A 24090-nucleotide genomic window follows, 5' to 3' on the forward strand; every position below is an offset into this window, starting at 1 on the left:
CAGCTTTGGGTCGTCCAAAAACCTCTCATCTCTCAGACGACCTGCACACAGGGGCCGCAGCAGAAGCACAACAGTCAGCACACGACTGCTACGCGGTAGGCACGGCATTACACTGCAGTCGAACCTGCGTATATCCAACTTGCGATACAACAGGTGATTCGATATAAGAGCAAATTTAACGTTACAAATGCTCACTGAGACGGGAAAAAATGTATTTCTATGACAGTAACTTACTGCGCACAGGTTACGAAGCGAAACAGTCGCGAATTTTCAATGTTTCTTCATACTGCCTCGAAGCGAACACATTGTTCAATGCTATGGATGGACTCTGCACAGCTGAGACCACAGCCTTCTATTGGCGCGCAATAGTGACAAACCATGCTGAGCACACGGAGCATGTCCAAGTACAGGTCGTGGTGGGTTCTCCCAAGTCCTCGTCCCAATTCACATGAGTGGTTTCCTAGTTATCCGCAACATTGGCAATCTTGTCTTAATCCACAAGCTCTCCCATGTTTTCAACATTGTCGTCGGCGAAGACAAAGTTAGCAGCGTGTGCCCAATCACAAATTGCACCAGGAAATACGGACAACTGGTCCCACAAATCATCAAGAACCGCGGAGGCTTCGTCGAGCTCACTGGACAAAGACGCTGCTTCATCTTCTCCGGGAAAGCAGAGACCAGAATGCTGAAAGCAGTTGTGTATAGTTTCGTTTTTGACATAACTGCCCTCAGCATCGACACGATGCCTACTAAGAGGTCGATATTTAGATCCCTTCCAGTCCTGAGGTTCGGCACGAGTTGTTCAATCAGACGTTTCCTAAAACCGACCTTCACCACGCGGATTATACCCTGGTCCAATGGTTGGAACATCAACGTAGCGTTTGGTGGCAGGTAGCCAAGTGCCATGTTGCTGAGCAAAGCCAAAAGTTGGGCAAGTTGGACAACGTTCATGATGAAACAATAGCGCACAGGGAACACGAGGGACGGAAAGGAAACGACGCACACAAGCGCTAGCACTGCTGAGACTAGCACCGCAGCGGCGGGCACAGCCACTGCCTTCGATGAGGCAGACGTTGCGATCTTGGCCCATCAGGGTGTCAATCCAACACTGCAGCCACTTTGCAAATAGTTCACAAGTCATCCGCGCTCTTTGAAGGGACTTGTAGGTCATCGGAATCGGAAGCATGTTCTGCTAGTGTTAAGGTAGAAGCCTACGGGGCCAGTAGCTAATTCCCCCCTACCGTGTCCGCCTGAAGTCGGGAGGGGTTGACAATGATGACAGCGCGTCGCGCGCTTCGGACGCTGTCGTGGACCGCGGGAAACGGGGACCAATGGGCTGACGACCGTTTCCCATTGAGAAGAGATTAGCTCTCAAGGGGTGGGTGACAGTAAGGTCGGCGCCTGCTGAAACCACCCGACTGTCGCGCTAAGCGGTGGAGCTCGGCTTTGCTGGCGCCTCGAAAAGTGCGAAAGTTCCAGGAAAAGTGCGCGGTGCACCGAGTCGGGCTCTGGCGAGCACTGGGCCCCACCCACTTGTATGTACAGTGTCATTGTAGCAGTACTGGTTGAAATTGGGCGAGAGCAGATTTAATAAAGCTCCGCCCAATTATCGAAGGTATTAAAACCCGCTGCAAACAAAGAGCGGGGGAAGCGCGCCGAGTCTCAGTCTCGGCCGCTTTTCTACAGCCCTTCTTTTAAAAAGCCTTTTTTTGAAACCGCCGTTTCCTCTAAGTTCTTGTATTTGGTCCCGTCTTCAATAAACAAGTTTTGCCTCTCAAGAAGTTTGGAGTTGCTGCCCCAACCGGCAACGTGTCGCCGGACGAGCGGACAAAGACGCGAAGCACTTCGTGCCATTGTCATTCGTCGCATCGCCGAGCATCCGACACGACCAAACCGGCCATTCCCACGACGATCCGGAGGAGAAACTTAACTGGTGCCATGACCAGGAGGACCAGAGTTTCAACTTAACTGGTGCCGTGACCAGGAGGACCAGAGTTCCAACTTAACTGGTGCCGTGACCAGGAGGACCAGAGTTTCAACTTAACTGATGCCGTGACCAGGAGGACCAGCGTTTCAACTTGACTGGTGCCGTGACCAGGAGGACCAGAGTTTCAACTTCACTGGTGCCGTGACCAGGAGGACCAGAGTTTCAACTTAACTGGTGCCGTGACCAGGAGGACCAGAGTTTCAACTTAACTGGTGCCGTGACCAGGAGGACCAGAGTTCCAACTTAACTGGTGCCGTGACCAGGAGGACCAGAGTTTCAACTTAACTGATGCCGTGACCAGGAGGACCAGCGTTTCAACTTGACTGGTGCCGTGACCAGGAGGACCAGCGTTTCAACTTGACTGGTGCCGTGACCAGGAGGACCAGAGTTTCAACTTCACTGGTGCCGTGACCAGGAGGACCAGAGTTTCAACTTAACTGGTGCCGTGACCAGGAGGACCAGAGTTTCAACTTAACTGGTGCCGTGACCAGGAGGACCAGAGTTCCAACTTAACTGGTGCCGTGACCAGGAGGACCAGAGTTTCAACTTAACTGATGCCGTGACCAGGAGGACCAGCGTTTCAACTTGACTGGTGCCGTGACCAGGAGGACCAGTGTTTCAACTTAACTGGTGCCGTGACCAGGAGGACCAGAGTTTCAACTTCACTGGTGCCGTGACCAGGAGGACCAGAGTTTCAACTTAACTGGTGCCGTGACCAGGAGGACCAGAGTTTCAACTTAACTGGTGCCGTGACCAGGAGGACCAGAGTTTCAACTTCACTGGTGCCGTGACCAGGAGGACCAGTTTCAACTTCACTGGTGCCGTGACCAGGAGGACCAGAGTTTCAACTTCACTGGTGCCGTGACCAGGAGGACCAGAGTTTCAACTTCACTGGTGCCGTGACCAGGATCAGTGTTTCAAGTTTAACTGCTAGCATCGCAGAGATGTGCTTTTCCCGCTGCGTCTCTTCTCCACTTTAGCCCGAACATCAGCCTTGTTCTTCAAAATGGTGCTCAGCGTGCTCCTAACAATCTTGTAAGCTGAGGCTACTTGGGATTTCTTCTCACCATTTTCAACTCGCTTAATAATGTTCAGTTTCATGGAAAAGGGGAGGTTCTGCCATTTTACAGCTGCCACAGAGTCAACGAAAACCATCCGAAATGATGGCAGCATGGTGTGAACTGCTTGACAGCATGGGTGCCACTGGTGCTGAAAATGCATCTTCTGGTTGGCTGGGAGCGCCCACTGACTGTGTCATGGAAAATCAGTGCCATCATTGGTACGCACGCACCCCAGGCAGAAAAGCTACCCTTCAAAGATGTATCGAGGGAGGAAAGCCAGCTTCTCGAGTTATCTAAGAGATGTGGTGGCAAATTTTTGTGAGATTCTTCCTATACACTGACACTGTAGCTTTATGGTGCTCTATTCAGCACCAAGGTTAATTCGATCTAACCGAGATCGGTATAATTGGGTTCGACTGCACACACACAAACAACTCGGTGCTCCCCAGACATGGTGTTATGGACACATGCAGGTACAATGTTACGAGTTATACACGCAACTGCGCCCTGCCAAGGCACTGAAACAGGCTTTAAGGCAAGTCACCCAGCGCATGTGGCGAGATGATGCTTCTCCCTTCCTTCTGTCAAGCCCTGCCTACATGCCATTCTAAATTCAACTGACTGTACTGCACGCACAGGCGAATGCATTCATGCCTCTCCCACAATCAACGCTGCCAGTTGTGGCAACCAAAATATCCCCGCAAACTTCCCGGCCCCCTCCACCCACCTGCTGTCTCTCAACCAGGACTCGTTCCCTGACCCATCCTGTCCCCAGAAGCCACTTCTAGGCTGGGATCCCCACAACAAAAGGAGGAGGGGACTGACCTTGTGTGACGTAGTCGCCAAAGAGGATCCAGCAGGAGGCGATGAGAGACCCAAAGCCAAGGGCGAACCCCAGGAAGAGCCACACCCGTGCACCTGCACAGGGGAGGCCAGCGTGACGCTGTGCGCTACACAAAGCTAGGCCCTGTGAAGAAGAGGACACCCACTGAAATACAGGTATTGTCACCACCCACCGCTCCTTTTGTAAGCAAAATGCCATGCAATGCGCACACATCCCTGAGGTCATTCACCCAGTGGTCACAGAGTAATTCTCAGTGTCCCAAGATTGAATCCAGTGACAGGAAGAAAAGATGTTGAGTTTCTGAAACCACTTTTCTGGGCCATACATCCGTCTTTTACTGCCAAACTCACCCCAGCTTAACTCGGAAGAGAAAAACACGGCTAGTAACCTGACAATGAGAGATGCTCCGGCTGCACACTGTGCTTCAAATCATCATCATTTATTTACCCTTAAGGGCCCCAGAGGGCATTATATAAAGGGGGGGGGGGGGGGGGATCACAAGTCACATAAAAAAAATTTAGACACATGTAGATACGGCTGTCAACACTTCAAAAGAAAAACAAGCGAGTAAGTAGGTAAACAAAAGAAAAAGAAAAGAAAGAAAAAGTGCCTTCAACCGGAATTATTAGGGGTATAAATCAATCAACATCTGTTTAAATTTTGGGGAATTAACTTAATTCACAACACTCTATGGAAGGTCATTCCGCTCCGCTATGGCAGCTGGCAAAAACGAGGAATTGAACGCATTGGTTGAACCATGGATGCATTGAACACTACGGCAATTAAACAAACGTTGCGATGATCTTAAAGGGGGCAGAATTAGGCTCTCACGCAGTTGGGGAAAATTATAAAAAAGTTTAAGAAATAGACAAAGTCTTGCTATCTTACAACAGGATGCCAAGGAAGGTAAACCAAGAGGATTTGATATTAGTAACACTCATCCAAGAAAGGAGTGCTTGTGGATTCCTGGAAGCCTGACTGAAACAGACTTCCAGGAATTCAAAAGCACTCCTTTTCAAGCTCAAGTGCAAGCAGTGGTCCTTCAATACTGGTGGAAGATTTTCACGCCAGCCAAAGAATCAGGTCAACCTTAGACGTTAATCAACCAAATGACCAGGCAAGCTTTCGTAAAGGACACACGACAATAGACCATATTCACACTATCAATCAGGTAATAGAGAAATGCACAGAACATAAACAACCCCTATATGCAGCCTTCATTGATCACGAGAAAGCATTTGACTCAGTGGAAGCCTCAGCCGTCATGCAGGCACTGCGGCATCATGGTGTAGAAGAGTGTGATGTGAAAATACTGGAAGATATCATTTAACGATTGCACAGCTACCACAGTTTTCTATGAAGTTGGGAATAAAATTTCCCATAATGAAGGGTGTCAGGCAGGGAGACACGATCTCGCCAATGCAATTCACTGCCTGTTTACTAGAGCCTTGGACTGGGAACAGTTGGGGATAAGAGTTAATGGAGAATACCTAAGTAATTTGCGATTTGCTGATGACACTGCCTTGCTAAGTCACTCAGGACATGAAGTGCAAAGCACGTTCAATGAGTTATAAAGGCAGAGTAGAACGGTGGGGCTAAAAATTAATATGCAGATGACCAAAGTAATGTTCAATAGCCTAGCATGGGAAGAGCAGTTCACAATTGGTAGCCAGGTGCTGGAAGAAGTAAGGGAATATGTCTACTTGGGAGAGGTAGTGGCTGCTGATCCAGATCGTGGGAGGGAAATAACTAGAAGAATAAGAATGGGACAGAGCGCATAAGGCAGGTTCTCTCAGATCATGAATGGCAGTTTACCAATATTCCCCAAGAGAAAAGTACATAACACCTGTCTCTTACCGGTACTCAAGTGTGGAGGCTAAGGAAAGGGTTCAGCTTAAGTTGAGGACAACACAGCGAGCTATGGAAAGAAAAATGATGGGTGTAACGTTGAGAGATCGGAAGAGGGCGAAGTGGGCGAGGGAACAAAGAAGAGTTAACGATATTATAATCAAAATCAAGAAGAAGGAATGGGCTTGGGCAGGGCATGTAACGCGAAGGCAAGATAACCGCTGGCCCTTAAGGGTAACGGAGTGGATTCCAAGAGAAGGCAAGTGTAGCAGGGGGCGGCAGAAAGTTAGGTGGGCGGATGAAGTTAATAAGTATGCGGGGATACAGTGGCAGCAGCTGGCAAAGGACAGGGTTAATTGGAGAGACATGGGAGAGGCCTTTAACCTGCAGTGGTAAGAGAGTAATTACTCATTGGCATCCACCCAAGTGCAGCCATACGGCTACAAAGGAAAGCTAAACAGCTTCCTCAGAAACTTCACAGTTGAAGAAAAATTTGTCCTGGTCCGGGTTTCAGACCCGGGACCACCGCTTCACCGGAGCAGTCGCTCTACCAACTGGGCTAACCAGGACGGCAAGCTTATGGTAGGGCGAGAGCGAATTGATCAATAACTCAAAGTGGGAACAGTGTTGGTAAAATGTTTAGGGGAATCCCCCAAGGTGGAGTAAATTTGTAATAAGGGAGTGATTACTCATTGACATCCACCCAAGTGCAGCCATACGGCTACAAAGGAAAGCTAAACAGCTTCCTCAGAAACTTCACAGTTGAAGAAAAATTTGTCCTGGTCCGGGTTTCAGACCCGGGACCACCGCTTCACCGGAGCAGTCGCTCTACCAACTGGGCTAACCAGGACGGCAAGCTTATGGTAGGGCAAGAGCGAATTGATCAATAACTCAAAGTGGGAACAGTGTTGGTAAAATGTTTAGGGGAATCCCCCAAGGTGGAGTAAATTTGTAATAAGGGAGTGATTACTCATTGACATCCACCCAAGTGCAGCCATACGGCTACAAAGGAAAGCTAAACAGCTTCCTCAGAAACTTCATAGTTGAAGAAAAATTTGTCCTGGTCCGGGTTTCAGACCCGGGACCACCGCTTCACCGGAGCAGTCGCTCTACCAACTGGGCTAACCAGGACGGCAAGCTTATGGTAGGGCGAGAGCGAATTGATCAATAACTCAAAGTGGGAACAGTGTTGGTAAAATGTTTAGGGGAATCCCCCAAGGTGGAGTAAATTTGTAATAAGGGAGTGATTACTCATTGACATCCACCCAAGTGCAGCCATACGGCTACAAAGGAAAGCTAAACAGCTTCCTCAGAAACTTCATAGTTGAAGAAAAATTTGTCCTGGTCCGGGTTTCAGACCCGGGACCACCGCTTCACCGGAGCAGTCGCTCTACCAACTGGGCTAACCAGGACGGCAAGCTTATGGTAGGGCGAGAGCGAATTGATCAATAACTCAAAGTGGGAACAGTGTTGGTAAAATGTTTAGGGGAATCCCCCAAGGTGGAGTAAATTTGTAATAAGGGAGTGATTACTCATTGACATCCACCCAAGTGCAGCCATACGGCTACAAAGGAAAGCTAAACAGCTTCCTCAGAAACTTCACAGTTGAAGAAAAATTTGTCCTGGTCCGGGTTTCAGACCCGGGACCACCGCTTCACCGGAGCAGTCGCTCTACCAACTGGGCTAACCAGGACGGCAAGCTTATGGTAGGGCGAGAGCGAATTGATCAATAACTCAAAGTGGGAAAAGTGTTGGTAAAATGTTTAGGGGAATCCCCCAAGGTGGAGTAAATTTGTAATAAGGGAGTGATTACTCATTGAAATCCACCCAAGTGCAGCCATACGGCTACAAAGGAAAGCTAAACAGCTTCCTCAGAAACTTCATAGTTGAAGAAAAATTTGTCCTGGTCCGGGTTTCAGACCCGGGACCACCGCTTCACCGGAGCAGTCGCTCTACCAACTGGGCTAACCAGGACGGCAAGCTTATGGTAGGGCGAGAGCGAATTGATCAATAACTCTAAGTGGGAACAGTGTTGGTAAAATGTTTAGGGGAATCCCCCAAGGTGGAGTAAATTTGTAATAAGGGAGTGATTACTCATTGACATCCACCCAAGTGCAGCCATACGGCTACAAAGGAAAGCTAAACAGCTTCCTCAGAAACTTCACAGTTGAAGAAAAATTTGTCCTGGTCCGGGTTTCAGACCCGGGACCACCGCTTCACCGGAGCAGTCGCTCTACCAACTGGGCTAACCAGGACGGCAAGCTTATGGTAGGGCGAGAGCGAATTGATCAATAACTCTAAGTGGGAACAGTGTTGGTAAAATGTTTATGGGAATCCCCCAAGGTGGAGTAAATTTGTAATAAGGGAGTGATTACTCATTGGCATCCACCCAAGTGCAGCCATACGGCTACAAAGGAAAGCTATACAGCTGTCTCAGAAACTTCACAGTTAGTTAAAAAAAATTTGTCCTAAACGTTTGACCAACACTGTTTCCACTTCGAGTTAAAGATCAATTTGCTCTCGCCCTACCAAAAGCTTGCCGTCTTGGTTAGCTCAGTTGGTAGAGCGACTGCTGCGGTGAAGCGGTGGTCCCAGGTTCGAACCCTGGACCGGGACCAATTTTTCTTTAACTGCGATGTTTCTGAGAAAGCTGTATAGCTTTCCTTTGTAGCCAGATGGCTGTATTCGGGTGGATGTCAATGAGTATTTACTCCCTACTCCACAAATCTACTGCACCTTAGGGGGATTCCCCTAAACATTTGACGTGCCCTGCAGTGGGCATAGACAGGCTGATGATGCTGATGATTGCTTAGGATAGCCAGAAACATGCTCTGCAATTAGAGTCATTAAAAGTGAACTTGATAAGCAGTGGCAGGGTAAGAGACAGCAATTGCACTGCCTACATCCAGTACCATTCTTTGGTAGAACTGCCTCTTCCTGGCCAGAAGCCCAGCGCCGGTTGTTCTCTGCCAAGTCTACGTGACGTGTGTTGATAGCTGACACGTCGCCTGCCTGCCCAACCACCACTCCAGTGGCAACAAAGTGCTAGCACAAAGCCAGAAGAATACGGTTACAGCCAGTGCTTCAACCCCTGAGCGGACTTGGACGAGCGAGGCTTGTGTGTTTGCAGCCGCTATGTGCTCGGTATAAGATGGGTTGGGCTTGTCCAAAGCATTTTCTTGCTCCGCCGAAAGACAGGCACTAACAAGATTAATCCAGTACGAAGAAAAGAGCACATAAGAAAACAACACGTGTCCTTGTTCTTTCGCGCTGGATTAATCTCCTGATTGCAATGAACTAAGTAGGCGAAGAGACCAAAGCTCTGATTTGCAGGTACTAAATGACAATTTGGGTACCATTTTGGAAAACATATGTGTCCTTTAGGGGGGGTTAAAAGTGAGTGATATGGTTTTTTGGCCGGACAGCGGAAATGCAGGCAGCCATGGGAGGAAGAGGACGTGTGCAGCTCGTCTGGCCAGTCGCACTGATTCCTTCCTCGTGAAGAGTCTCGAGCCTGTCTCACAGCGGTGGTAAACACAAGCAGATTCACGCACTCCGACAAACAACCACTGGAGCAACACAGCCCATCTTTCATGTGACTCGAGAAACCAAAGATTGTCCAGCACAAAGGAAAAAAAAAATATTTCAACCATATTTGCAGCCTCCAGCTATCGCATCCTGAATGTCTGCAGGAAATCGGTGACACAGTTTACGCTCTTTGTCTCCGGAGTGTGCCCCTGCATAGATTGCACTGAGGAGGCAGTAGTCTGTTTCTAAGCTCCGAATATGGTATCTGCACAACCCCATCTGCTAATGACTGACAGAAAAATTAGGGTGGGTAAGTAAAAAGGAATTAGGAATAGTAGTGCCCAGCCCACACCCCTTAGAGCACAACGGGCTGCTAATGACTGACAGTTGCGTTGGTAGTTAACATGACCAAGTTTCATTTAGACCGACTGATGCAAACAGCAACAGACCTAGAAGAACGTTAAGTTGGGCGAGTTGGTATAGGTTCATGGTTGAAAAACAGCGCACAAAAGACTAGACACAAGAGTAAAGGCGACGACAGGACAAGCGCTGATCTCACAACTAAGGCTTTATTGCGAAAACCTGGGTATATAAGGAAGGCATAATCATGAAAACAAAATTGAACAAACAAAACTATGACAATGATAAAACTAGTGTGCGCCCGAAGCCCACAATCTGCCAAGAAACGTGATCTCGTTATCACTTAAAGCAACCGAAGGTTTGCTAACGCAGCCCCGTTGCTCCGTTGCGATGTAGTATGCTTCTGCTACTTCCCGCGTGGTTTGATCTCTGTGAGAATACAACACCTTTGCTTGGCTTAACAAAGCAGTGCACTTTTTCTTCTTGCTTTTCATCACTGCGCACCCCTTACAGTGGGTAACAAGATAAGATTGGTCATTGCCTTTATCTAAATTGTTGTTGTGTTCTTGCAAACGCTTATTCAAGCAACGGCCGGTCTGTCCGATGTAGCGGGCTCCGCAGGAAAGGGGAAAGCTGTAGACGACACACGTGCGGCAGTTGACACTGCTTTGCACTGCTTTGTTAAGCCAAGCAAAGGTGTTGTATTCTCACAGAGATCAAACCACGCGGGAAGTAGCAGAAGCATACTACATCGCAACGGAGCAACGGGGCTGCGTTAGCAAACCTTCGGTTGCTTTAAGTGATAACGAGATCACGTTTCTTGGCAGATTGTGGGCTTCGGGCGCACACTAGTTTTATCATTGTCATAGTTTTGTTTGTTCAATTTTGTTTTCATGATTATGCCTTCCTTATATACCCAGGTTTTCGCAATAAAGCCTTAGTTGTGAGATCAGCGCTTGTCCTGTCGTCGCCTTTACTCTTGTGTCTAGTCTTTTGTGCGCTGTTTTTCAACCATGAGCAACAGACCGTTTACATTTGACTAAGGGCCACCCCTTACGTATGAGCCACTCCAAAACTTATGTGGGAAAAAAAAAAGATCCACACAGTACCACTGCATTTCATATGTGTACACACGTAGTGTATATAAATGGAGGCGCATGGTAGAGTGTAACAATGCAAGGCAATTTCCCACGAAAATCGCAAAGAAAAAGTGCACTGTGCCACTTGCCAATCAGGCTGCACTGCAGGGTGGCAATGAACTTGGCTGTTTTGCTAATACTGCACTGCATACGTTTCTGAGGGTGGGCAGTACACAGACACATAATGCATGTGCCTCATGTAGATTACGGTGTGGAATAGGAGAATGGAACTTCAACCGTGTTCTCAGCCACCATGGGGAGAGCCTTCTGCATCAACTGAGCAATTAAACCAGGTCAAATAATTGATTCTTCAACTACTGCTAAAATTCCAGTTCCAGGGCAAAAGTGTACATACAACGCCTGATTCATAAGTTCACAAAGTGTACAAGGGAGGAAGAAAGCACCCCGAGGCTTTCCCCTACCTTGTTCACTTTGTGAGTGTCAAAAATCCGCCTTTTCTCAACCAGGATTCATCCAATGCTATTCCGATATCAGTTTCGGCTTCGTTTCAGAAATAAAGCCCAAGAAATCATGCACTCCCGTGCCGCAACAGCAGTGCTCTCACACAAACACCTGACATACAGGTCCTACCCCCAGCCATAAACACTGGCGCTGTGAAAGAGGCAGTGAATTTGGAATTCTAGGCAGATTTCATGAAATTTGCACACAGTGTGGAAAAGGCCGATGCGGCAATCCACAGCTGGGACACGAAGACCGCAACACAGAGGAGCAGTTCTTTGCCGCTGGCCAGTGTGTCCCACCCCTGGCGTCAGTGGCTTGCCTGCAGCGATGCTGACCAGCCCAGGAGAGCTGTGGCCTTTCCTGCACTATCGAGCCCTGCTCCCCTGTGGAAGCCACACAAGCTCTTCGAAAACATAGCGCGAGAAGGACGTGGATGGCACAGAACAGGACGGGACAGGCGCTAACTTGCAACTTTAACTTGCAAAAGCCACAAAAGCTGTAGCTGCTTTGGCACACCACAGGGAGACGTCTACTCCTGGCAGTATCTCACCTCTCTGACCAATGCAGCCGGTGGTATACGAGTCGCCACGAATTTGGCCATTGGAGACGGCGTTGATCCTGCAGTGAAAAGTGATCGTCGCTCTGACCCAAGAACACCACACAAAGGCTGCCCACATTTTTAAAAAGGGCAAGGCCAATCCAATCACAAAACGACCAGTTTCGCTTGTACCAGAGCCTCTGTAAGCTAGAAAAGACCAAACAATCAACTACAGGCACAACCGCCCGCTTTCGCAATCAAGCTGCGGCGACGTCCCTTTTTAAGTCTTCCTGACTGCGTCACAGGCCGTCGGTCACCAACGTTTTTGAACCTCCGCGAACTAGTTTGATTCTATAACACCACTACTTCAGTTCCGGTTTTCCATTTTCGAATGTGAGGAGGTGACGTGAAAAATGAAACCTTGACTGGACACAGTCCGCCTGTCCGCAATCACAGCATCCGTTTCGCCACACGCTCCTCAAAGGCGAAAGGCTACACCGATCACTTTAGTTAATTCTGATGTAATCTTCTTTTTTTTTTTTTAAAGCAGCAGTGGTGAGTTAGACAACAATGTGGAATGACCGAATTTCAGTTCCGATAGCGAGACTTTGTCTCACAGGTCCGGGACGTCAGTGTGTGCTTGCACCTGTTTTGTTCTACCCTTCATGTATTTAATGTAGTGCACCTGATTTGTAAATGATGAGAGTGGTTTTGGTGCTTTAGTGTCTTTGCAACATACTGTTACGATATTTTACCAAATGCACCAGCAGATTTTTTTTTATTATGATGATATCAAGGAAGGCCACACACCCTTTCATCCACAGAACGCATTTGCTACCCACAAAAAAGAAAGAGAAAACGAGGAACTGCAAGCTCTGCGTTAAAAAAAAAGAACAAAACTCTAAACGAGCATAATGTGCAGCACATCCCACATACCTCCCCTTCACGTCCCCATACGACTCCATTCTAGACAGCAGTCATATTCCCTATCTTGAAAGACCACTATTATGTGTGCAGCTGGAAATTATAAGAACGGTAACTAAAAACCTGTGCAATGTTTTGTATATATAATTTTTTTTTGTAATCAACTTCTGGCTCAGTGCAGTGGCTTATCTTTGTTTTGCCTGCATTCTTTTTTGTCTTAGCAGCATATGTCATCAATAAATTTTCAAAAAGTTTTGTCCGCACAGCTGCGGTGTTTTTTTTTTTGTTGCTAGAAAGTATAACCCTTAAGGTACAGTCTGATGTATTACAATGCACAGTGCATTTAGCACTTCTTGAAGAAATAATATTTATTTTAAAACCCTCGAAACCAGTCAATTTTTCATGGTAAGGAAAGAGTTGAAGGGGCATTACAATGTTTTCTTCAGTGCCAATTAATCTGATTAGACGGATTCATCATGGGTTCCAGAGATCAGTGCAAAAATAATTACTGCAATGGGAACATGGAAACGGAAGTCATTCCCCTTAGAAGATCCAAAATACAAAGATATGAGGAAAACACGTTTCACTCACCCATGCTGAGATTGGGCGCCACCAATCAGAAACACGCCTAGCACACACGCAGTGCAAGCTTGCATGCAATTGTTGCTTTGCTGGGGCAGCCCGCAGCTGTGCATTTTTACAGCGTTGTACAGGGCAGGGGTGACTAACTCTACAAAGTAAGCTTGAAAGGCTAACCCCCCTCCCCCAACCTCGGGTCCTGTCTCCTGTACAACCTGTCTGTTCGTGTTCTTCGGCAACGCATGCCGACTGCCTTTTTTTCCTTTTTTTTTCACAGCCTTCTTGTGTGATTTGAACAACTACACTTGCTTGCACGGAAGTCTGAAGTGGAATGGAAAGCGTCGCCCCTAGCATTATTCTTGTAAATTTTCGCTTGCATTCACAGCTTCTTCTCAGTATTAGTAACACACGAAAAGCTTACAGCACTCAGAGACAATATTTTGGACACATTTCGCGAGTACAAAGGAAGGAACAAGATTCAGACTGGATGCCCAACCAACCCGAACCAATCTGGATGCCGCCCCATTTTCGCTGCTGCAAATGGGCGCTGCACTGCGACACCATATATGTTCAAAATTACCACTTCTGGGGAAGATTGAAGTATTAAATATTACAATTTCGGTGACCTCTTTAGGGCATCCAGTTGTCACAATGTCCATTACTTTGCATACAAAGTACAAAGACCTCACGCTTGATCTACGTCACAGGGCCCCTTAAGTGCACGGATTCTATCAACTTCCAGACCGTGATAAAGAGACCTTTTCAGTCTTAAAGTAATTGTGCGAAAGATGTTGATTTCCATTTTGCACAGCTCATCTGGTCTTATTACTCGTTTTTAGCTGCACTGAATGGCAAGAAAACAACTGGCAAACAAGCGTAAACATAAGCACAAAGGTCAAGAACTCGATGCAGCTGTCCACTTACATGAACAGGGATAACGTGCTCATGACCCCGCAGACGTGGAATGCATGGTTGAAGTCTTCATTGGAAGGGTAGTGCGCTGCCACGTCGATGATGACCCACCAGCCAACAAAGAACTAGACAGGACACGGAAAAACATACACTAGGAACAGCACCCTCCACATTGTTCTTTCATCGCAAGGAGAAAAGCTTCTAGCCCTTTCACGCGGCACAAACAGGAAAAAACTTACACACTGCTCAGAGTAGCCACACATTCGGCCTTTGACCCTGGGTTTAATTTTCAGTATTACTTTACTGCCTTTGATACTTTAAAGACGTTGCCACCGTGGTAGCCCAGTGGTCACGGCGCTCGGCTGCTGACCCGCAAGACGCGGGTTCGACCCCGGCCACGGAGATCGCATTTCGATGGAGGCGAAATTCTAGGGACCCGTATACTGTGCCATGTCAGTGCACGTTAAACAACCCTAGGTGATCGAAATTTCCGGAGCCCTTCACTACGGCGTCCCTCATAGCCTGAGTCACTTTGGGACGTTGAACCCCCACAAACCAAACAGCATGCCCAATGATCCTAAGCAGCCGCAGCAGTAGAATGCCCTGCATAGTATTGCCACCGGTAAAAAGCATGAACCATTATGTTACACAACCAGGGAAACACTGTTGCAGCGGACAGAAGTTGGACGCATTGCGCCCAGACAAAGAATTTACTAGCACTGCAGTTCCCTCTGGTTCCTTTTAAAAAGGCACCGCAATTGCTGCCTGGGGTATTGTTTCCTCCGTCATTACATTTTATCATGCTCAGTTCAGCCTTGTCACTGAACTACAAAGATTTGCTGCTGCACGTTCTGTTTTTGTTCGGTAGCGGTTTTCAGCGCGTCTTTAGCCTAAACCAAACCCGAAGTGCACAATGATACACAGAACGAGACTCCTCAATCGACCCAGGGGTCTCGAAAGCGCGGGCTGACGAGGCAAAACAGGAGAAGCTCACCAGCGACCCAGCGACAACCGACGCTATCGCGTTCCGTTTTTCGCCCAGTTCCATCCACTCGGGCCGATTGAACTGGATGTTATCGAAGCACCCAGCCATCGTTGGTGGCCAGTGTTTGCGGCGATGGACTCGGCGATACTGCGCCTCGACGGACGGGCCTTTTTCCGCCGTCCTACCGTCAAGATCGTTGTCACCGCGCGGAGCAGCCCACGACTACGGCGACCAGCGTAGCGGGCAGCGCAGCTTCAGCGCAGCAGCGGCGGAAGGGAAAATGCCAATGGCTTGACTCGTCTTGCTGCGCAGCTCGTGCATCGACCTCGTTTCAAATTTCCATTGTCAGCGGCATCAACGGCTTGGGGCTGTTTGTCGTCGTAGTTCGCTGACGGACTTGCGAAGATAATCGCGCGGATATGTGCCGGTTTAACGTGTTGTTTGCAAGGAATTGCTCCCCATTTGTCGTTATTAATCCCGCATGAAGAATGGAGGATGAGGCGGATGCTAGGGAGCGCTTGTTCCACAACGCAGTCCGGGAAATACTGGTGTGTGCCCAGCATTGGAACTTGTCAACTGAGCGTTAACAAGTTGTTTTGACACTTGAGCATTTCTCTCGGCCCGCCTTGTGCTTCGGCTGGCGCTCTTCTCACTTCATGAGCATGTTTTTTTCCCTTTAATTTTTGGTAACTGTGCCAGCTGGATGATCAGAGGGCGCGGAATGTTTTGGCCACTATCCGGGTCGAGATAACGCTCTTGAAAAAGTTGGCGACGCGCAGATGCCTCGCGCATTCTTATAACGCTGCGAGCCTAGGCTTTTACCGAGAGCCCCGGCGAAAAGTTTATTGGTGCCGTGCCAGTTTTCGACAATGGACACAGCTCAAAATAGCGCTCGCTTTCCATTTCAGATTCACTTTTTATTTTTTGCTGTCCTGTACGTATTTGCATACGTGTTGATTTCCAAGTTTAAGAAGAAGAAAGAAGACTACTTTGCTGGTGAGTACTTTCGTTTCTGTCGGAAAATATGTGGGGGATGTTAGGAATTCACGATGAGATAAATATGTGAGCGTGGATTACAAGCATTTTCTGGAGAGCATACTTGAATTCCCGCTTGGTGCTTTCAGATGACGACGAAGATGCCGCTGTCTATCGGATATCGTGAGTAAACATGCTCCTCGTGTGTGCTGCTTGCCGTGTCTTCTGTGCGGGCAAAAAACCGGCTCTTTATTTTTTTCCATTCACTTCAAGTCATAGTGGACCTCCAGTTTCTGTTGTATCCCGTGTGAATTGTTATCCAGTGCGGAGAAAAATTTTGCATGTTTAGATTTTTCTAAGGAGCATGTCAAGGTTGCACAGCAAAAAAAAAAAACTCTCACCTTTCCTGATGATTAATTGGGCAATTTGTCGGGTCTTCATATGTCCACATCATAACTCAACACTGCTTTCAAGGTCCCAATTATACTCATTTTGATTCATTTCATTCATAAGAAGGCATTATGTAAACAAACCAGCATGTTGAAGGCACTTTAAAGTGATCATTAAGGTTGCGGAATGAGGCGGAAATACCCACTGCAGCGATACAAGAGCTACCATAAAACAGGCATCCATTAAAAATTTTCGGCATTCATTTCGGCTGTCTGGCTTGATATCTTCCTGCATAAGTTTTCCATATTTCAGTGCATTTGGCAGGTTCTCTCAGGTAATGAATGGCAGTTGACCAGCATTCATTAGCAGAAAAGTATTCGACTGCTGTATCGCATTGGCACTCACCTATGGGGTAGAAATGTGGAGGCGAACAAAGAGGGTTCAACTTAGTTGAGGACAGTGAAGCGAGCTATGGAAAGAAAAAATGGTAGGTGTGACGTTAAGAGATCGGAAGCGGGCGCAGTGGGTGAGGGAACAAACGTGGGTTAATGACATCCTAATTGAAATCAAGAGAAATGGGCTTGGGCAGGACATGTAATGCGAAGGCAGGATAACCGCTGGTCCTTAAGGGTAACGGAGTGGATTTCAAGAGAAGGCAAGCGTAGGAGGGGGCAGCAGAAAGTTAGGTGGGCGGATGAGGTCAACAAGTTTGCGGGGACACGGTGGCCGCAACTGACAAAGGACAGGGCTAATTGGAGAGACATGGGAGAGGCCTTTGCCCTGCGGTGGGTGTAGTCAGGCTGATGATGGTGATGAGGTTATGCGTACAAATGTACACCTAGCGTCTGAATGGAGTGTTGTGGAGAGATGGTGAGTTTCACGTTTTTGCTGCGTATTTCGGGTACTGTTTGTCCTTCGGGAAATTCTCCTGTCTGCTAATGATTGTGATTGAGGGAGCACTGATCATGTCGTTTATTGGTGCAGCGCGTATGACAAGGTCGAGAAGAGACACAACGCTGTGTGTCTCTTCTCGTCGTATGCGCTGCACTGGTAATGTCTAACCAGCATGCGCAAGCGTCTACCTTGACCATGTCCTGACTGCCAGAATTGAATACAGAAAGCCTGTGTATGCGACTTTAACATAGTTCAGGTTGAAAGTAGATGAGTTTGAACAGATAATGAAAAATTGTAAAAATTGTTGCCTTTAAAGCCCATCAGTCTGGTTTGCTTTTCTTTGGTGAAGTTTGTGGCTACTTTTAACGGGACCATGAAATTATGTTTGCTAGGGTTAGTATTGATGTTCCATACCTCGTCACTGCTCTGCAAAAATTTGCAAGCTGGCTTCATGAACACCGAACATACCGGCAATTAAAAATGATGCTCCTAGTTGTAATTTCCTTCCCTCTCTCATGATGTTATCGAGAGGGAAAGAAATAAAGTTGACGATCAGGAATATGATGCAAATGTCTTCCAGGTTCGAACTTGCTCAGTTACATTACTCAGTCAGCTTCGGTAAAGGTAACTGTTTATTTACACTTAGAAAAAAACAAACAAATAAAACAATGGAAGAACAGCAAGGAGAAAACTATGCACAGATGACTGCCTCCCTTCTTCCCCAGTCCCCGATTCCACCAAAGCCTTTTTTTAGTTCCTATGTCCCCGTCCACACTGGGGACAACAACCAGTTGTGTAAATCTCAAGCGCTTGATCAATCGCAGCTTGAGGAAAGGATGGAGCAGCAAATCAAAGATATGGGAAAGGAGATAAGCATTTCCCATTCAATATTGCACAAGTAATTTCTTTTTTCACAAGCTTCGGAAAACACATTTGTGTTCCCACGGTTGGGCATATTTACACACTCACTAAAGACAAGCGTGGTATGTACAGATTCACCGAAAAACCTGTCCCCAAGGCGAACTGCATCATCACTGAAAACCTTGGGGACCCTTGCATGCACAGTTGGCGGGCAGACACGGCATGTCCTTCAAAGCACGACTACCGAGTTGCCTGTGCGTCTTACTTGAGAAGAAACGAGCGCTCCTTGTCACTTGCGAAGGTTTCGTGCAAACCGACTTGTTGACGAAGCGCCATCTCAGGAGGCCACAAATGACAACGTCCGGTTCCAGCAGCGGCGCCGTCGCGCAATGCGGACGACTCATTCCTTTCCGCAAGCGGCAGTGCTTAAAGGTGCACTGAAGAGGAATCTCAGCTTGTCTTCTTGCCACAGGAACTCGATCTACATGTTACAAGCTTTCTTAGAAACTCTGATTTATTGCCCTATGTGGTCGATTTCCCTAATTAAATCGAGTTAACGTGCGGCTCCCGCCTTTTTTTTTTTTTTAATTCTCCCTCGTATGGTGGGCGGAGTCGACCAACGCGTGGAGCGCCTTTCACCCAGTCCCGTGGCGGCTTGCCGCTCTGCCATTGGCGGAGTAATACGTAGTAGTCCGTAGTAGCAAATAGTCCGCGTGTATTTTTATTTCTTCGGGCTTATTTTGCGGCTATATTATCTGCGAATGAAACTATTTATTCATGGAAACCTAAAAAACAAAATAAAGCGAAAGCAAAGCCTCCACGGAGCTGGCTGAAAGGAACTTCACGCGTTGGTCGACTCCGCCCACCGTACGTGGAGAATTAAAAAAATAAAAGCGGGGGCCGGATGTTAATTCGGTTTAATTAGGGAAATCGGCCACATAGGGCAGTAAGTCGCAGTTTCAAAGACTGCTAGGAACGTGCAGATCGAGTTCCCGCAGCAAAAAGACAAGTTCAGAATGCTCTTCAGTGCACCTGTAAGGTGGGGACATCATGGATGGAGGATGCCTTCTCCCGGCTTCTTGGAGTGGAGTGCACGTGCTTCCTTGTCCTGCGGTCAAACTGACAGTAGGGGAGTCCAAAAGAAATGCAAACGCACATACACACATTGTGGAAAACCTGTTCCCCCCCCCTTCATTTTGACGCGGCGACCACCTTCGTTGTGCGTCAGGACAGCACCGGCTGGGCGAGGAGAGAAGTTTTTCCTTGTGGGGGCAAGCGGAAGCAGCGACGGGAGCGCCCATAGAGTTTCTTACTATTACCTGGAGGGAAAGCTGGCGGCGCTGCACTTCAGCCACCATGGGCGCTCAAAGCATCATGGGGCAGTGAGCTACTTGTTGCGGCACAGTCGTAATTTTTTGGGAACATGGAGTGGCACTACTAAGACGTTTCATTCCGAAAACGCTGTTCGTGTGTGGGCAGACGACTTTCGCGCGAACACAGTATGCAAAACCCATAGTAGTGAAAACGCGACAACACACGACGCCAATAAAAGGTTTCACTTTTCTGAAATGCCATTAAAAAACCTCTTATAGTATTTAAGCAACAACATCTTTTTTGAAAACATATTTACTTTTAAAGGTGTGCCTGTTAATTACGAAATATTAGTTTTTTTAGTGTTCATCACTTGGCCAATAGGAGAGCGAGTCGTCTCTTATTTTGGGCAAACTTTGCACTTAAACGCTATTCTGCTCGTTTGTTGCAATCATTAGACAAGATATTGAATATGAGGATGTTTGTATTTATCAAACAGCTTTATTTTTCTATTATTTTTTGGCCAAAAGTTGCAATTCTGCAACAAGTAGCTCACCGCCCCATGATGCTTTGAGCGCCCATGGTGGCTGAAGTGGTCTCGAGGGGTCGCCATGCAAACTCCCATAGACGGGCTGCCAGCTTTCCCTCTAGGTAATAGTAAGAAACTCTATGGGAGCGCCACCTCGAAGGCTACGCGGAGCTCTGCAGAGCTGTGGACAGTCGGTTCGGGATCCAGCGAGTGTCCCGAGTGGTTGCAGCCGCACGCTCTCGTCACCTTCCGCATCGGGTGGACGGAGCTCTGTTGCGCTTTGCCGCTGGACCTCTGGCTCCAGGCAGTAAGCAAGCGCAGCAAACGCTTGCTCCTGTCTCCGCCCCCAGCAAATGCTCGGGGATGGCTTTGCCCCAAGAATGCGGCGCGCACGTGAAAACCCGGCCGCCATTGTCGGCACGTGCAAATGTTCGCCGCCGATACCCCCGAAGTAGCGCCCCTGCCCCAGTTGGTAAGTCGGAAACCCTTCTTACGTTAGCCGTCTATTTCCGACGAATGCCTCGTTGATGTTTTTGTAGCTAGCTGGCCTGCTCTGTGTATTCATTGCGAGTGTAATAAATAGCATATGAGTGTTCGCGCTTTGTTCTCCCTCCCTTTGTCCCTCGAGCACGAACCCCTCCGCGGTTAGCGAGTGGGAACGAACGCTGCATCCGCGGTGTGGAAGTGCACGGGCGGAAGACATGACATCCGATATTTCAACATGACCCTCCATCTGTCCTCCGTGCTATGGGTGGAGTGTGCTGCATACCGTCTTGGATTGAAGCACACACAGCGGTCGCTGTGAGCGGGATTCCTCTGCTGGCACACACCTGGACCTGCCCCATCCTGCCTAATGAAAAGGCTTTCCCAGATTGCCCACTCTGTGTCACGGGGCCATGGGCAGCTAAGAACGCCTGGTGAGGTGTGACGAGCAGCAATTTTAGAAAATTATTTCTTTTAAGGTTCCACGCTGAACCTTTAAATTTGACTCAAGTACTCGCAACGACCTCCTCAACGGGTTTGTTGCGTTAGAATGTGGCCACCGAAATAATTTCAGGGTCCCTGTAGTTAATGGCCTGTGCTGCAGTATTCTCTTGCTAGCGAAAAAGCTGTCTTGTCTAGGGGTTAACAGAAGAGTAATTCCCATTTCATCTTGTAGGGGAAAGTTGAGAGAGACACGACTCTGATATAACGAAACACTTGGATATAATGAACATATTTGATGTGCTTCTCGTTGCTGCTCAAGTGGATTTGAAAGGACGCATGCTTTTGCATTTCCTCCGCATCAATAAAATTGGTCGTCCAAAATTTAACCCCGGCAGCAAATTAACGAAGCTACGCGAAGGTAAACAAAGTGCCTGTGCTAGCACACCTGTGTCACATTTAACAAGTAAATCTGGGATTAATTTTTTTATTTGTGATGTTATGAATTCACTTTTCAACCATGGAGCCGCCACTGTGGCTGAGTGGTTGTGATGCTCAGCTGCTGATCTGAAAGACGCAGGTTCGATCCTGGCCGCGGTGGTCAAATTTTGACACCAAAATTCTAGAGGCCCGTGTACTATGCGATATCATCATCATCAGCCTGACTACGCCCACTGCAGGGCAAAGGCCTCTCCCATGTCTCTCCAATTAACCCTGTGCTTTGCCGGCTGCAGCCACCGTAACCATGCAAACTTTTTCATCCAATCTGTCCGCCTAAATTTCTGCCGCCCCCTGCTACGCTTGCCCTCTCTTGGAGTCCACTCTGTTAACCTTAAGGACCAGCGGTCATCTTGCCTTCGCATTACATGCCCTGCCCAAACCCATTTCTGCCCCGCCGCGGTGGCTCAGTGGTTACGGCGCTCGGCTGCTGACCCGAAAGACGCGGGTTCGATCCCGGCTGCGGCGGGTGAATTTCTTGAAGGCGAAATTCTAGCGGCCCGTGTGCTGTGCGATGTCAGTGCACGTTAGAGAACCCCAGGTGGTCGAAATTTCCGGAGCCCTCCACTACGGCGTCTCTCATAGCCTCAGTCGCTTTAGGACGTTAAACCACAATAAACCAAACCAAAACCAAACCCATTTCTTCCTTTTCATTTCAAATCGGATGTCATTTACGCGCGTTTGTTCCCTGACCCACTCTGCCCTTTTCCCATCTCTTAATGCTACACCTATCATTTTCCTTTCCAAAGCTCACTGCACTGTCCTTAAGCTGAGCTGTTTTCATTAGCCCTTACGTTTCTACCACATAGGTGACTACCGGTAAGGCAGATCTGTTGTAATACTTTCCTCTTTAAGGATATTTGTTGACTGCCATTCATGATCTAAAGGACCCCAGGTGATCGAAACTTGACTACGATGTCACTGATAGCCTGAGTTGCTTCGGGCCGTTAAACCTCTATAAACCTAACCATTTCACCATGGGAACGCAGTGTTGGTTATGCATGTTGTTTTTTTTGTTTCAGTAAGTGTTTGCAGTTGTAAGGATTGTTTAGATGGAGCTTAATCAGCAGAAGACTGTTGCAGTGAGGCATGGACTAGGTCGTAAACAGGTGTTCAAACACGTGGCATGCACAATGAGGAATATTTATGGTTATGGCAGTCTGGGCCACTGCATCCGAAATTTCAGTGTGTGCAAAAGGTATGCAGGTGCCATTGGAACTGCTTGCAGTGCGGGGCTCTGTTGTGCAAGAACGAAGGAAAACTGTAGCTCCTTATCCTACCCTTCCTTCCATCTTTCACTTTCCTACCTTCTTTCTCTCAACTGTCCTGTCTTCTCCTCTCTTACTGGCTTTTTCCAGGTGGTGGAGGTTAACCCTGTGTGAGTAACTATCCTGAGTTGTGTCATATTGGGCTGTAGTTGGGGTGTGCAGGACTTCCTTGCTAGTTCCTGTCCCGTCCCCTCGTTGGACTCCATGGTGGGTGGCTGGCACCGCAGCTGAACAGCATACATATTTCGTGCCTCCTCCCTCTTCGCCAAACAATCGGCACCCTAAAATAAAAACAGAAAAGGCGCACCAAAGTGATGTCTGAATTCCTCACCAGAAAGAAAGAGCCGCCTACACTGAAGCAAAATAGGACAGCTAGAATGATCTCGCCCATCCTCGTTGAAATTCTCTCACAGAAGCCTTGGGCCCTGGCTACAAGGCGATGAAGTTAGGCAGTGGTAACCTTCTACTTGAAATCCCAAGTCCAGCTGCCCAGGTTTTCAAACATTGTCGCGTTTGGGGAAACCCCTGTCACTGTAACACCCCACCGTTCCCTAAATACTGTGCGCACTGTAATATCTGGCACTGACCTGACAGGAGAAGGAATATTGGAAGGACAGAAAGAACGACACACAACAAATGTCTACGGAACAAAACTCGAAAAGAAAACAAGGAAATTCCCACCAAGCACATAGTCCTCACGTTTTGCTTCTCTAACATTGCCCACCTCAGTAGACATGGGAAAAGTATCTGTCCGTACGTACATCCCCACTGCGGCTTCAGGTACCAACGGTTAGTCCATGGCTCGCCGAGCTGCCAAGAGTGGTCAAGAACGAAATGCTTCTCCAGTGATGTCTCTGAGAAATGCTCTGCTCCACCTCATTGTACGAACTGTGGTGAGGATCACCCAGCCTACTCGCTATCATGCATATCTTGGAAAATAGGGAATGAAATCATTACACTCAAAACAAATGAAAGTACCACATCCAGAGAGGACGCGTCACAGTGGCCAAGTTTTTCTTTACTCAAACTCCAACTACAACGATGCACTAAATTGTTGCACTGTGCGAAATCGAATTACTGTCGTCCTCTGGCTATTGATCTGATAGCAGGATGGTGTGCATTGAAGTTTCCTGCTATGATGTGCGGTGCAGGGGTACTGCCTACGATATCTTGAAGGTGGTCAACGTCAAAGGTGACACGCTGGGGTATGTACCCGACGATCACTGTGAAGGACAGATTCGTGATCTTGGTGGTGGCTGCAACATATTCATTC

The 24090-nt window shown here is 47.9% G+C and overlaps 2 protein-coding genes across 15 annotated transcripts in view; one reads left to right on the forward strand and one right to left on the reverse strand.

The window, feature by feature from the left end:
* LOC149338255 (transmembrane protein 50A) overlaps nucleotides 1–15456 on the reverse strand; it is a 29357-nt gene extending 13901 nt beyond the window's left edge. For 3 of the 4 annotated variants that reach the window (XR_016283422.1, XM_089547571.1, XM_089547573.1), the window contains exons 1-4: nucleotides 15177–15456; nucleotides 14195–14307; nucleotides 11780–11847; nucleotides 3874–3966 (exon numbers count right to left, since the gene is read on the reverse strand). Coding sequence is in view for 3 of the 4 variants with exons in the window: in XM_089547571.1 (XP_089403697.1) it covers nucleotides 3874–3966; nucleotides 11780–11847; nucleotides 14195–14307; nucleotides 15177–15275 (373 nt within the window). In the remaining variant the exon portion in view is untranslated. The remainder of the gene's footprint in view (nucleotides 1–3873; nucleotides 3967–11779; nucleotides 11848–14194; nucleotides 14308–15176) is intronic. The other variant, XM_089547572.1, reaches the window with a different exon arrangement.
* Nucleotides 15457–15497: 41 nt separating this feature from the next.
* lili (LMBR1-like protein lilipod) overlaps nucleotides 15498–24090 on the forward strand; it is a 190316-nt gene continuing 181723 nt past the window's right edge. For 4 of the 11 annotated variants that reach the window (XM_089547565.1, XM_089547561.1, XM_089547566.1 and 1 more), the window contains exons 1-3: nucleotides 15498–15715; nucleotides 16076–16163; nucleotides 16292–16325. In XM_089547565.1, the coding sequence (XP_089403691.1) occupies nucleotides 15656–15715; nucleotides 16076–16163; nucleotides 16292–16325 (182 nt within the window). In that variant the 5' untranslated portion in view covers nucleotides 15498–15655. Of the gene's footprint in view, nucleotides 15716–16075; nucleotides 16164–16291; nucleotides 16326–24090 lie in introns of those variants that run through there. The other 7 variants (XM_089547559.1, XM_089547567.1, XM_089547558.1 and 4 more) reach the window with 4 other exon arrangements.

Source organism: Amblyomma mixtum, chromosome 6 (assembly GCF_055824585.1).
Source record: "Amblyomma mixtum isolate Tamu chromosome 6, ASM5582458v1, whole genome shotgun sequence".
In the NCBI taxonomy this organism is placed as follows: Eukaryota; Metazoa; Arthropoda; class Arachnida; order Ixodida; family Ixodidae; genus Amblyomma; species Amblyomma mixtum.